Consider the following 14,035-nt stretch of genomic DNA (forward strand, 5'->3'; position numbering starts at 1 on the left):
CTTTCACCACTCTACTGAACATATAGGAAATTTGCATTTCAACTTGTCAACAGGCATAATTATGTTACATAAAGGATTACAAGATGTATGTTCTGTCCATAGATTTAGAGATTATAATTTTCTCCCCATTTGTAGATCATGCATGATACCGTGGCGAATCCAAAGATCAAGGATGCCTGCCACGCCCCAAACCGTCTTCAGGATCTTGAGATGATTAGCACCGGTCTGGAGAAGTGTCAGAAGAGTCTCAACGACTACCTAGACTCCAAGAGAAATGCCTTCCCACGGTTCTTCTTCATCTCTGACGATGAGTTGCTGTCTATCCTCGGAAGCAGTGAGCCTACCTGTGTGCAAGAACATATGATAAAGGTGACATTCAGGATAAGGTTTCATGAATTGACTTCTTGGTGTTATTCGCTGTTCAGTTTCATAACTAAAATCCTTGCATATGATTGGTTATCAGGAAATTTGCTTGTAAAAAACTTTGACAAGACACCTTATATAACATTCCCCTGATATAGTTTGTATGGAAACCCTTGATTTTTGGGAGGAGCTTTTGAAAGCTTTTTTTAAGCATCAGTGAACATTTTTTATACCTGGTAATATTTCACCAAGATTTAAGTTGACTGCTTGTAAGTCTTAGCTGTATGCTGTATTTGATACATTACTGCATTGGTAAGCTTATGTTGTTATCCAGAGGGAGGGGGTGGGTATTGTGACATGCCCATTATGGTTCTGTATACCATGTTTAAGATAAATGAGGGACCCAATATCGAGAGAAAATTGAATCATTACAATCCCCTTCCTTTCATCAGATGTTTGACAACATTGCCTCGCTGAAATTCCAAGAGGGTAACAACAAGGAGACGGTCGCCTTGGCGATGGTATCAGCGGAAGGAGAGATGATGAACTACAGACAGGTTGTAACAGCCGAAGGCAGGGTGGAGGACTGGATGACGTGTGTCCTGGAAGAGATGAGGAGAACCAATCGACTCATCACCAAAGAAGCCATCTTTACTTACTGTGAAAGCAAATCCAGGTGAGTAATGGTATTTCATCTTTTTGGAGTGTAGTATGAGTTGCACCAAGCTTTGTTGCATAGCGCAGTACGTGTGTAGAAACATGTTTTCTCTACGAATTTGACTGTTCACAATTGCTTTATCAAAAAAAATTTTACAGGTCACTGAGTAACATGGAATTTGCATATTAGAAAACGGAGAAGTAAGGAGTTTACCGGTATGTAAGATTATTATTGATGTAAGACAGTCTTGTGCTGAAATGCTCGACCTTGGCCTTAGGGCCTACTACTTCAATGCCTTGGCCTTGGACATTCAGACCTTGTCCTTGTGCATGTCTAGGGGTTGTCCTTGAGCATGTCTTGTCCTTGAGTGTTTGGGCCTTAACTTCAAAACTGATGCAAGATAAAAGTATTGTTGAATTTTCATCTTGAATATTCCAGGGTGGAGTGGATGTTCCTGTACCAAGGTATGGTTGTCCTGGCCACTAATCAGGTCTGGTGGACGTGGGAGGTCGAAGATGTCTTCCAGAAGGTCAGACAGGGTGACAAGGTTGCCATGAAGACGTACGCCAAGAGGATGCATCAACAGATCGATGACCTTGTCGTCCAGGTCCGATCACCTCTCTCAAAGAATGAAAGGAAGAAGTTCAACACTGTTCTCATCATCGATGTGCATGCCAGAGACATCATCGATGGATTCGTGAGAGACAGGTAATGAATGGATACTCAAGGCAATGATGACATCATCAGCCTGTAAGCCACCACATGCTTTAGGATTGGTCTAAGACCAAAAGTTTTAATGATTATAGTTGACTAGAAGATTAAAACATAAAACAGACTGCTGTTCAAAGTCCTAAATGGCAATATATGTCTACATACTTAAAAATGTATTGTTATTTCAATCCCTTTCATAGGTATATATGCAATTTTTAGCAAATTAGGAGATTGCTGCAAACTAAAGGCTTTTATATCTTTTTTTTATATTCTTTCAATCCAATAGCTATCCTTAGCCTAAAAAAGATCAAAAGATTCTATTTCTTTATATTGTAACTTTGCAAAACACTTTCTTTGCAATTTGGGTTGTCTCACCTTAATTTCACTTATGAAGGAATAACTTAAACATGTTGATGCCAAATGATTGGTGGTAAAGAATGATAGATTTAATGTAATATCAAATTAGAAGATCAAAGCATTATACTTGAGGGTTAATTGTACAAACAGTAGAATATGTGTATATGTTATTAAGATTCATGATATATTTTCTTTCAGTATCCTTGATGCCAAGGAATTTGAATGGGAGAGTCAGCTACGATTCTACTGGGATCGTGAGCCTGATGAGCTCAACGTGCGTCAGTGCACTGGAACCTTTGGCTATGGTTATGAATATATGGGACTGAATGGTAGACTGGTGATCACCCCTCTCACAGACAGAATCTATCTTACACTCACACAGGTAGGTCATATGAACTTTGTCACCAATCTTTAAAATCATCAATGCATATCAAGTTCCTGAATTACTTTCTAGTGACGACAAATGATAGAGTAGGCTTATATATTTCAAGTTTATTACATAAGCTGAATACATCATAGTTTTATTTCCATGAATTTTTTGACAAATTCAAATGCTCCAATACAATCAGTTATCTTTCTGCTTTCAATATTTCATATTTACAACAATAAAAGTCATGATTTTGAAAAGTGAGGAGGAGTGGGGGCCACCAAAATCAAAGACAGAGCTTAAAGAATGTGGTCCTCCATTTTAAAATGAATTGCTATAAATTAAACAATTATTGAAAGGTAATTCAATATAATCAGCCAGGTATTGCATTAAAAGACCAAGTAAAATTATAGTATCAGGTGGGTGTTTCATAAAGCTGTTCCTAAAGTTACGAACGACTTTACGCACGACTGGAACATGTTCTTAGGTCATAAATCAATTACAGAGGGATATCACATACCACAAGAAAGGATCACCAGTTGTGCGTAAAGTCATTCGTATCTTACGAACAGCTTTATGAAACACCCACCAGTATTCATTGAAAGTACTCTCAATTTTTTTTTTGTGTGTGAATAGGCCCTGTCTATGCAACTTGGTGGTGCCCCAGCTGGTCCTGCCGGTACTGGTAAGACAGAGACTACCAAGGATCTGGCCAAGGCTCTAGGTCTTCTCTGCGTCGTCACCAACTGTGGTGAGGGCATGGATTACAAGGTCAGTCATCACTTTAATACTCTTTTTATACAATGAATATTCTTCAGGTGTCCTGGGGTGCTTTGCAGAAAGGATGGAGGTTTTTTCTTTGTGTGTGTGTGTTTTTTTTTCCATTTACACAGTATAACTTTGAACAGTATTCACTTCGTGAATCAAAAGTTTAAAGGCCATGATTAACATTGTTTTAACCTTAAACAATCTATGCTGTAGGATTCTATTAGTGTATGTGATGTTGTACAAATGAGCCCTGAATAGTTTCTTCTGAAATTATTGTTTAGTGCTCAAAATAGTGAAAGAAAATAATGTACATATAATTCCATATACTTCATATTTGGAATCGCCAGCTTTGAAATGAAATGATGCCTTTTCTGTCTGCACAAATACATATATTTTTTTCATCCTGAATGATTTTTTTATCCACATGAACAATATCAAACACAACACACATTGAAGTGAAGGAATTTTTTTAGACAAGATCTTTCTGTTGTTAATTATTAATGGAATGAAATTGTTTTTCTTTGCAGGCTGTCGGCAAGATCTTCTCTGGTCTAGCCCAGTGCGGTGCATGGGGTTGTTTTGATGAGTTCAACCGTATTGATGTCTCAGTACTCTCCGTCATCTCATCCCAGATTCAAACCATTAGGAATGCTCTCATCCATAACCTCAAGAGGTTCCAGGTAAAAAGAATGAAAAGGTTGCAATTTGATACATGTATTAGGCAAGTTTCCATACAGTCAATTTGCACTTCCAAGGATTTTTTCCACTTCTGGTCTACATTAAATGGAGTAATCTGTACACCATGCAGCAAAATGTTTGGGGATATATGAGAATTCTTTAATAAATGAGTTCCAAAACGGAGGCAACTCTCATGGCAACTGCTTGCACCCACAAGGAAAAAGAATATTCCTTTCAAGCACAAGTCACAGTATCATTGTTTGCAGAAAAAAAAGCTTGCTCAAAATTACATTTTAGTGGCCTATGTGAGGAATCTCACAGTAGACTTGAGTGCAACTTCTGTCAGTTACTGACCTGGTACTGGAAAAGCACTGCTGCGATATATCCATAATGTAAATGATTGATTGGTTCAAAGCACACTTGTTAAAAGCATAAATATTTTTCTTTGAGGCTCCATCACATTTGGCAATAGTCGCATTCATGTCACTAAATTTACCATATTTTTGCAACCTTCTACTGCAAATCTGTTTAGTGATTGATGAATTTTGACTGAGATAGACTGAGAGTAGTATGGATTGTTAGCAAAGGTCTTATTGAAACTCTATATTGATTTGAAATAGTGTTACTAAGACTAACTTTATTACCTCATTATTTCTTTGTACAGTTTGAAGGAATGGAGATTGCAATGGACAATCGTATGGGTATCTTCATCACCATGAACCCTGGTTATGCTGGTCGCACTGAGCTTCCTGAGAGCGTGAAGGCCCTCTTCAGACCGGTGGTGGTTATTGTTCCTGATCTTCAACAGATCTGTGAGATCATGTTGTTCTCTGAAGGTTTCCTCATGGCCAAGGTACGTATTATTCACTTCTATCAGAGAAAGAAATAATACTAGAAATACTAGTATGTCTGGAACTAAGAAACAGGGGAATGTTCATGAAAGTTGTCAGCACTGACAAACAGGGGAATGTTAGCTCTGACAAGTCAGTGAAATCCTTGCTTTTGATTGGGTAAGAAGTACTGGGGGCTGTTTCATACTGTTCGTAAATTATGAGCAACTTTAAGAACGACTGGTGATCCTTTCTTGTGGTAAATGATATTCACCATTAAATGTCTGTTGGTGTTTATTTAGCAGGAGAGAAAGGATCACCAGTCATTCTTAAAGTTGCTCTTAACTTACAAACTGCTTTATGAAGCACCCACCATCTCTGTGACTGTTGCTATGGTAACTGTCAGAGAACTTGTTAGTGCTGACACTAAATGGTGCCGTGAGCCATGCACTACTGGCAGAGAGGTGCGATAGATTCACTTCAAACTCAAACTGCAATTGATCTCAGTTCAATATAGTTAAGAAATAGGATTTTTATGTTTTAACTACATATACAGCTGTATATTGATAGGAAAGAATCTTATGCATCTCTCAGTATGACTGTAAGTTACTAGATTCTTGTATCGAGATGCCCTTTGAGTCAGAAGATGTCGAATATGTAAATTGTCAAGCATGCTTAGAATTTGGGGAAAACAACTTTAACTAACCTTCCGATCTTTGATTTTACAGGTGCTAGCTAAGAAGATGACTGTGCTGTACAAACTTGCAAAGGAGCAGCTTTCCAAGCAGTACCATTATGACTTTGGTTTGAGAGCTCTCAAGTCGGTCCTTGTCATGGCTGGTGAACTCAAGAGAGGCTCTGCAGAATTGCCAGAGGTAAACCTGACCTGTCTGATTGTTTGATTATTGAACCTCAGTTTTCTGGATGTTTGCTACCAGCCCAGTCACTGGTACAAAGATTGTTAGTGTTTAAACATATTTCTTTCCTTATTTTGATGGTAAATCTTTTTTTTTATCCTATCAGACACGACTTTTAGACTTAGTATAAAAATATGGAATTTGACTAAAATGCATTGAATGCGGAGATAATAGTCCACATGTACAGCTGTTTAAACATGTTTGCTTCATATTTCTGTCAAATGAATGAATTATTTTCATGTTTTGGATAAAGTCTTCCTATGAAAGAAATTCAAAAAATGTCTTAATGATTCTTTGTATAAGGTAGCGGTAGTACATCCAGAAATGTGTGAGTACTGGGGTAATGGATAAAGAATTGATGGAAAGTAACTTTGCATGCAACCCATTGCTGTATTTCAGTGCATGTTTCAATAATCGTTAGATGTCTAAAAAAAAAAAGATGAAAAAAAATGCCAAATGGCAAGTGAAGGACGTACCTTGGAATGAAAGTGTCCAAGAAATTTGAACACCCGAGGATGTCTAGTTCTCTAACCATACCTTCTCTCATTCCTCCCATCAGGATGTTGTGTTGATGAGAGCCCTCCGTGACATGAACCTTCCCAAGTTTGTCTTTGAGGATGTTCCTCTGTTCTTGGGTCTCATCTCTGATCTCTTCCCCGGTCTAGACTGTCCTCGGGTCAGGTATCCTAACTTCAATGATGCAGTGGAACAGGTCCTTGAGGAGAACAACTACATCCTGCTTGATCACCAGGTATGCAATACAGATAACTTGCGTATATTTATTTGTATCATTCTATGAATTGAAGGTAGTAAAGCATTTACACGATGTGTGCCTTACTGAAATATTGGGAATAGCCTGGATATAAGTAATACCCCATGTTATCATTTGCTTGACATTTAGAGTTGATTATTATCTAATGAGATTAATCAACTTACAAAATCAATAGAAAGTGTGGCCATGATTTTGAACAATTCAATTCTTAAATGTTTTTTAGTGCTTAATCAATTAATGCTTGCACTCAAATTGGGACCTCTTATTCAAATGGCCATCATTTTGCAAGTTTTTATATTGTTGATAGATTTTACTGAAAGTCTTGTTCTAGGTTGATGCGGCAGTCCATGGCTCTGCTACACAAAGGCTAGTAATCCGTTGCAAATATCAAACACAGATTCTGATTGAATGATAATATGTATGATAAAAAAATACATGCATGTATTTATGTGTTTGATTTGCTATTTCAACTTGATAGCAATTTTGGGGTTAGAGCCCAGTTATAGAAAGCAAAATTGATCGGTCATGACCAAGTAATAATTTACTGTGATCTTTGTGTTGCAGGTTGACAAGGTAGTCCAGATGTACGAGACCATGCTGACCCGTCATACCACTATGGTGGTTGGGCCTACAGGAGGAGGCAAGACTGTGGTCATCAACACCCTCTGTCAGTCTCAGACCAAGTAAGTGATTTGTACTTTATTGGTGTTTCTCTGGCAAATAGATGAGGGTTGGTGGTGCGATGTTTCAAGCAGTGAATTCCATTTGTGATTTGCGCCATTTTCAGCATCATAATGATTTGTCTGTGTGTCATCGTGTAATTATGCCTTTCTTAAGTCAGAATGGTATAATGAGGCAGGGAAAAAAGAACACTTTGGAAAATATTAAGAATTGTATGACCTGATTAAATTATCTGTAATCTATGAACATTTTGAGACAACCTTGTGTTTCATGTGGCATTGAAAAAGTAAATGTGTGAATTTGTTTTGTGTCTGTTTTATTAAAATTTATTTTGTTGTATTTTTATATCAGGCTAGGAATCCACACCAAACTGTACGTGATGAACCCCAAGGCCATGAGTGTGATAGAACTCTATGGTATCCTGGACCCGGTCACCCGTGACTGGACCGACGGTCTCCTCTCCAACATCTTCCGTGAGATCAACAGACCCACGGACAAGAACGAGCGCAAGTATATCCTCTTTGATGGTGACGTAGATGCTCTTTGGGTGGAGAACATGAACTCTGTGATGGACGACAACAGGCTCCTGACACTTGCCAACGGAGAGAGAATCCGCCTTCAGAAGCATTGTGCTTTGCTCTTTGAGGTCAGTTTAGGCTTTCCAAGTATCCTCTTCCAGTTAACTGTATATCTTTGGCCATTCTTGTGTACTTTGGGAGGTTCTTTCTGTTCACTCTATTTCTTGGCATCTTTTCCTAGTTGAATGTGTGTTCCTCCTTCCGTCCTGCTACTCTTGACTTTAGGACATAAGTATTGTGGTATATTCAAGGCTATGTGAACAACCTCATTTTGTTTTCCTCTTCATTAAATTGTATCGATTGGTATTGTCACATGTTTTGTGTTGACTGAAAGAACTACAGTTATTTCAAAACAATTTTTGCCAAGGACAATTTATCTACAAAAGGAATATCAAATTTGTAATGTTGATAGAGAGCGGAAATAATGTATCGGATGATTTAAAACTGAATTCAAATTCAGTGGAAGAGCCGTGGTGTAGTGGTTCAGACTCTCGCCTTGTAAACAGGGTCGTGTGTTCGAATCCCACTGCGGTCTAGCGTCCTTTGGCAAGGCGTTAATCCACACTTTGCCACTCTCGACCCACATGCTAAATGGGTACCCAGTAGGATGCGAAAGATATTGTATGTTTGATTTTGCCAGCGCCATAATGAGGCTGCGATGAATGCAAGGAATGCTCCCCAGGGAGTGGAAATTGTGCACTTTTCGTGCGGGATTGAAATGAATCCAATGACTGGGGTAATAATATGCTGTAACGCGCTTTGAGCCATTCTGGGAAAAGCGCTCTATAAAAATTGGCTATTATTATTATTATTAAATTGAACCAGTTATCAGATTCATCAAGAAATTGTAATATTGAAGCTGCTTCAGACGGGATGAATAACCAACCATTCACCATCTGATATCCTTGCTGCAGGTTTCTGACCTCCAGTACGCCTCCCCCGCTACCGTCTCCCGCTGTGGTATGGTGTTTGTGGATCCCAAGAACCTTGGCTATCTTCCCTTCTGGCAGCGCTGGGTCAATGCCCGTACTAACAAGGCAGAGCAGCAGGACCTGACCAGGCTGTTTGAGAAGTATGTCCCTGGGTGTCTGGACATGATCCTGGAAGGTATCACCGATGGCAAACAAGGGGAGAAGCTCAAGATGATAGTCCCCCTCACTGCCCTCAACTTGGTGAGTATTTAAGATTGGGTTGTTTCATAGTTGAACTTTTTATAAATGAGCTATAACAAGCCATAGGAACTCATAGTGACATTTCCAATGTTGATTGAGATTGTTCCTAACAAATCTTTGTTCTGTGGAGCCTACAATTTTATCACTAGTTAATCAGCCGGTTAAAAGCTATATAGCTTTCTTACTTTCTTGTTTGATTTTATTTTGGGGTCTCTGAACATAGATTTCATGTGTAGATTTACTGGACTGAACCACAAATTTTGGAGCAAATATCTTTAAAAAAGTTAGCTTTTGTATGCCCTACAATGTACCTTCTATTGGTAACGATTTTCAAAACTTTTTTTTTGAAAGCATCTGAATTTTGCATGCATGTCTCCTCTCATCGTTTGATCAACTTAGGTGAACCAACTGAGCCGAATGCTTGATGCCCTCCTGGTCAAGGAACTTGGTGAATCCGATGTCCTGGAGTGTTACTTCCTGGAGGCGTTGTACTGGTCCCTTGGTGCAGCACTCCTTGAGGATGGACGTATCAAGTTTGATAGCTACATCAAGAATGTTGCTTCTATGCCAACTGTCTCTGATGAGAGCGTGGATGCTGGACCTGGGGAGTTACCCGGTGTGCTGGATACGGTCTATCAATACTTCTTTGATAAGCAAAAGAATAAGGTCAGTAAATAACCTAGTGGTTCACAGTGTCCATCTTGTCTTTCCCATTTCAAAGGATCTGATGGGTGTTTCATAAAGCTGTTTGTAAGTTAAGAGCGACTTTAAGAACGACTGGTGATCCTTTCTTGTGGTAAATGATATATTGAATTGGCGATGGTAAAGCTTGTGAGAAAGGTTCACCAGTCGTTCTTAAAGTCTCTCTTAACTTACAAGCAGCCCTGGTGGTCTAGACTAATTCTTAAGTACGTTCATGAAAAGAAGAAGCATTTTAACAAGATCCTTGCACCTATGTCATGTGACGTCACCTTTTAACCTATCATGTTCTTTACTTTTATTGTATTTGAGAAGATTTTCCTTCATCGTCCTTCTTTCAGTGGATTGCCTGGTCCAAGGTTGTACCCAAGTACGTCCACGACCCAGAGAAGCGTTTCAACGAGATTCTTGTACCGACTGTGGACACTGTACGTAACACCTGGGTGTTGGAGCAGATGCTGTCTGTCAAGCAACCGGTCCTGTTTGTTGGAGACACTGGTACTTCCAAAACAGCCACCATCCAAGACTTCCTCAGGAATCTTGATCAAGACAGCCATGTAAGTCCCAATGACTTTTCACTCTTCATGGTTTTTGTAAGTGACATATATTAAAACCTTGGCAGAGGTCTTTTTCCGTAGCTATAATATTTTATTCATCCTATTAAAATAAAGATTGAATCCCATGTGTTCTCTTCACAAGTATTTGGTGTAGATTATTTTGTTCCCCTTTGTAGCCCCACCAATCAAAGTAATATTCGGGAACCAACATGTGGTTGGGTTAGTTTGAGTTACTTTGATGCAAATCATGCAACTCAAACTACTTTGCATTTGTTACTTAGCGATGCTGACAAACTTTGCCGTAGGCATTTTGTCAGGGATATTCATCATGTCTGTGACCTATGTCATGTATTTCCTTTGGGAGAGAGCTGGCGTATTAATACTAAAAGTATATTTGGGCTGTGTAAATATTGAAATTATAGCATTATCTTATTTTACAATTCTAACTTTTATTTGGTATGCACTGTACCCACCCTACTCATTTCACTTTCTATGATGTTTATATTTCTACTAATCATTCTTGGCTTTTTTTCCCTGTTTATTTTGAATAATGTTGGTTTCTTGTAGAAAGAGCCAGAAAATGAGAGTTATGGTCGTCTTAAATTGAAGACAGTGAGTAAAACAATGCTAGCAACAGTATCTGCACTGCTCAATTGAATGGCATTGTATCCATGACCATATTCAATATATTATCAGTCATATTGTATATCAACATATTATTCTATGTATGCACAGTGTAGATAATAGAATATATGTATTTGTATTTACTGTGGTATTGTGTTATATACTGAACATATATCACAATAGACAATAATAATAATATAGGATATTTGTATAGCTCAGGTATCCACCTTGGATATGAAAATTGATTGCACATAGATTTTTTTTAATTATTACTGTGGCCTGTGTCATATTTGCAGTTTGTAAGCTATGCATGACTTGAGTGTCTTTATTGACTGGAACATGTACCTGTGTTAATTGTGATACACCCAGACTTTTCCGCTGTGTTTTAACAAAGTTGGGCTGAATTTCTTATAATAGTGATCAATTTTGTTGACTTTTTATTGAAAGGCTTAAGAACAAGTTAGATCTTCAGCTCATATTTCAAGTTTAGCTGATGGGAATTAAAATGTTTGAGAGTCTGATATAGCATGCCAGGAGATGTTCCAGTCGTTTATTAAGTCATAGATACACATAATTGTAAGAAAAACTTTGTAAAAAAAAGAAAAAGAGAGAACCCCCCCCCCCCGGACTTGAGATGATATGCTCACACTTTTGTTTTAGTTGTTGATGAACTTTAAATCTTTTTGTTTCTGGTAGGACAAAATAATATGGGGTAGTAATAATTCTTATATTGTACTTACCTTGATAAATATACTTGCTGAGATAAGAGAGTACCACTATTCACCCTGAAATAAATTTGTAGGATCAATGTCATTATAGATCATTCAAATTAAAAGTTACTTGTCAAAATACATACTTCTCAAAAGTGTACTTATCAACATTCTGGTATCCACTTTGTGAGTATCACATAACCAAATTATTTTTAGTTATTCTTGTTTCTAAACCATTGATAATGTACCAGATAATGTTCTTTGCAATTAATTTCACACTTCTAGCAGGATACTTAAATATGTTTTTAGCTGATTAGTGCATTTTCAGTATCTTATTTTGTCAGGTTATTCATTTATTTATAGATCCTGTAGCTAGAGTGTCTTGCCTTTGTACTTGTTACTTATAGAAGTAGTTTAGATTTAGTCCTTGTATCTTGAAGCCTGTGTACTAGTACACCTTAAGTGAATTCGTCTTATATTCAAACGCATATTGCTGTTAGGGTCATATTATGTATCTCAACCTTTTGACAGCTGCTAAGATACTAGCAAAATCAAATCAGTGATAACAACTATTTCCATTTTCATCAATACCTTCCCATTCTATCAACATAAAAAACTGAATCTCCCATTCAATTTCTAATCATACAAATCCCCCATTTAATGCATTTTAAATTGATATGAAAAGACTAACAACAAAATATTACAATCATGACAGATTCATATTCTAAGAAAGAATATTCAAATATGATATGGGTGATAAAAAGGGTTGATGTAATAATGTGTAATAGGTAAACACATCCACAACCAGATTTTCTTCCAAATCATTTGTTCTGATTAGCATTTTAGCCCATTCACCATTTTGTAGGATTTCCAGTTAGGTTATATATGCATTTTGTCTAATATCCACTTGGACTAACATCATTTAGTCTATATGGTTTGAAGAACTGTTTAGAAATCAAGTTTTATGTTTAAAAGTGCTTACTATTTAGTAGATAAAATGGAAATTAGAACTTGAAGATGATGTGAATATAAACCCAAAGTCACACTTGTTGCCAGAGAAACTGTCTGAACATTAAGCAACTTTAACATCATATTTTGTTTTCTTGTTAATTCATACATTCAAATTTGCCTTCCTCCATCAGACTGTAATACTGAGTAATAAATGTATGACTCTTCAGTTGAATATCCATGAATCATGATTGTTAATGCTCTGCACACGCCTCTGTTATACAGTTGATCCTGTCCATCAACTTCTCGTCTCGGACCACCTCCATGGACGTCCAACGCAACCTGGAAGCCAACGTTGAGAAGCGTACCAAGGACACGTACGGACCGCCACCGGGCCGCCGTCTCCTGGTTTTCATGGATGACATGAACATGCCACAGGTGGACGAGTACGGTACCCAACAGCCCATCGCGCTCCTCAAACTGCTCCTGGAGAAAGGGGGTATGTACGACAGAGGAAAGGATCTCATTCTGAAGTACATCAGGGATATCGGTTTCTTGGCTTCTATGGGAAAGGTAAGAATGATTTGAATAATCGTTGTCTGCATCCTTTTGTCTTGAGAGATGATGATGTGGTGCTAGTAGGTGATGGAGTTGCACTTTATCGAGTGGCTGTAGAGTCCTTCCCTGGACTGGCAGTCTCTGGAGCACTTTGTACAGATGAAGGAAGTTGGCGCTGAATGAAATTGAAATGATCCTGTTAGAAATGATAGAAAAAGTTTGATTTGCTCTATACAGTGTTTATGCTGCTTCTTTCTCAATCAACTGGATGAAAAGTATTGAGGGAAGAGATACAACAACTTATCAAAATGTATTTTTATTAATACCATGTTTTATGCAGTCAGATCCTCATTGTTAGCTAGATTATCCATTCTTTAAATATTTTTTAAATTCGTAGTTACCATTTACAATGATTAATTTCTATCGGTAAGTTGCTTGTATCTAGGTTTCTAGTCTGTATACCTGTAGTACATTTTGAATAGTTAGTCCTATGGTCTAAAATAGACATCTTTTCCTACCTGTTTTGAATTGTATTCATTTTTGTGTAATGAAATGGTGGGGGGAAAGTTTGTTATATCTTTTATTGTCTAGGTTTTCTGTTAATGATATATCTGTAAAGTGCATTGAGACATAGTTTTGATGTGATAAGCAGTATATAATATAGAACATAATATTAATCGGACCTGAACTACCCTATGTTCCTTGTAAGACTTGTTGCCATTGTTTATGACTGTTTTATTTTCTGTTATCTAGCTGCAATCTGACTCCATTATTAATATTATTAATCATAATCGTAACTCTTTCCTACCCACCAGGCTGGTGGAGGAAGGAACGAGGTCGATCCTCGTTTCATCTCTCTCTTCTGCTCTTTCAACATTACCTTCCCTTCGGAGGAAACCCTGAATCACATCTATTCATCCATCTTAGCCGGCCATCTCCAACCTTTTGATGAAAGCATCCAGAAACTTGCCCCCAAGATCACTCAGGCGACCCTTGACCTCTACAAGGTATGTAATCAACATTGTCTTGTGTTAGCTCTTAACATCAGAGGGGATAGTTGAAATAATTCTAAAGTCATGAAACATTA

At 37.7% G+C, this 14,035-nt stretch overlaps 1 protein-coding gene across 1 annotated transcript in view; it reads left to right on the plus strand.

Moving 5' to 3' along the window:
• LOC121408461 (dynein heavy chain 10, axonemal-like) overlaps positions 1-14,035 on the plus strand; it is a 59,213-nt gene that overhangs the window by 23,120 nt on the left and 22,058 nt on the right. The window contains exons 27-42 of the mRNA XM_041599938.1: positions 136-369; positions 816-1,039; positions 1,460-1,729; positions 2,288-2,471; positions 3,093-3,227; positions 3,752-3,904; positions 4,567-4,755; positions 5,461-5,607; positions 6,209-6,400; positions 6,986-7,104; positions 7,454-7,748; positions 8,595-8,852; positions 9,252-9,518; positions 9,893-10,108; positions 12,676-12,963; positions 13,764-13,955. Coding sequence (XP_041455872.1) covers positions 136-369; positions 816-1,039; positions 1,460-1,729; positions 2,288-2,471; positions 3,093-3,227; positions 3,752-3,904; positions 4,567-4,755; positions 5,461-5,607; positions 6,209-6,400; positions 6,986-7,104; positions 7,454-7,748; positions 8,595-8,852; positions 9,252-9,518; positions 9,893-10,108; positions 12,676-12,963; positions 13,764-13,955 — 3,363 coding nt within the window. The remainder of the gene's footprint in view (positions 1-135; positions 370-815; positions 1,040-1,459; positions 1,730-2,287; positions 2,472-3,092; positions 3,228-3,751; positions 3,905-4,566; positions 4,756-5,460; positions 5,608-6,208; positions 6,401-6,985; positions 7,105-7,453; positions 7,749-8,594; positions 8,853-9,251; positions 9,519-9,892; positions 10,109-12,675; positions 12,964-13,763; positions 13,956-14,035) is intronic.

Source organism: Lytechinus variegatus, chromosome 2 (genome assembly GCF_018143015.1).
Source record: "Lytechinus variegatus isolate NC3 chromosome 2, Lvar_3.0, whole genome shotgun sequence".
NCBI lineage: Eukaryota > Metazoa > Echinodermata > Echinoidea > Temnopleuroida > Toxopneustidae > Lytechinus > Lytechinus variegatus.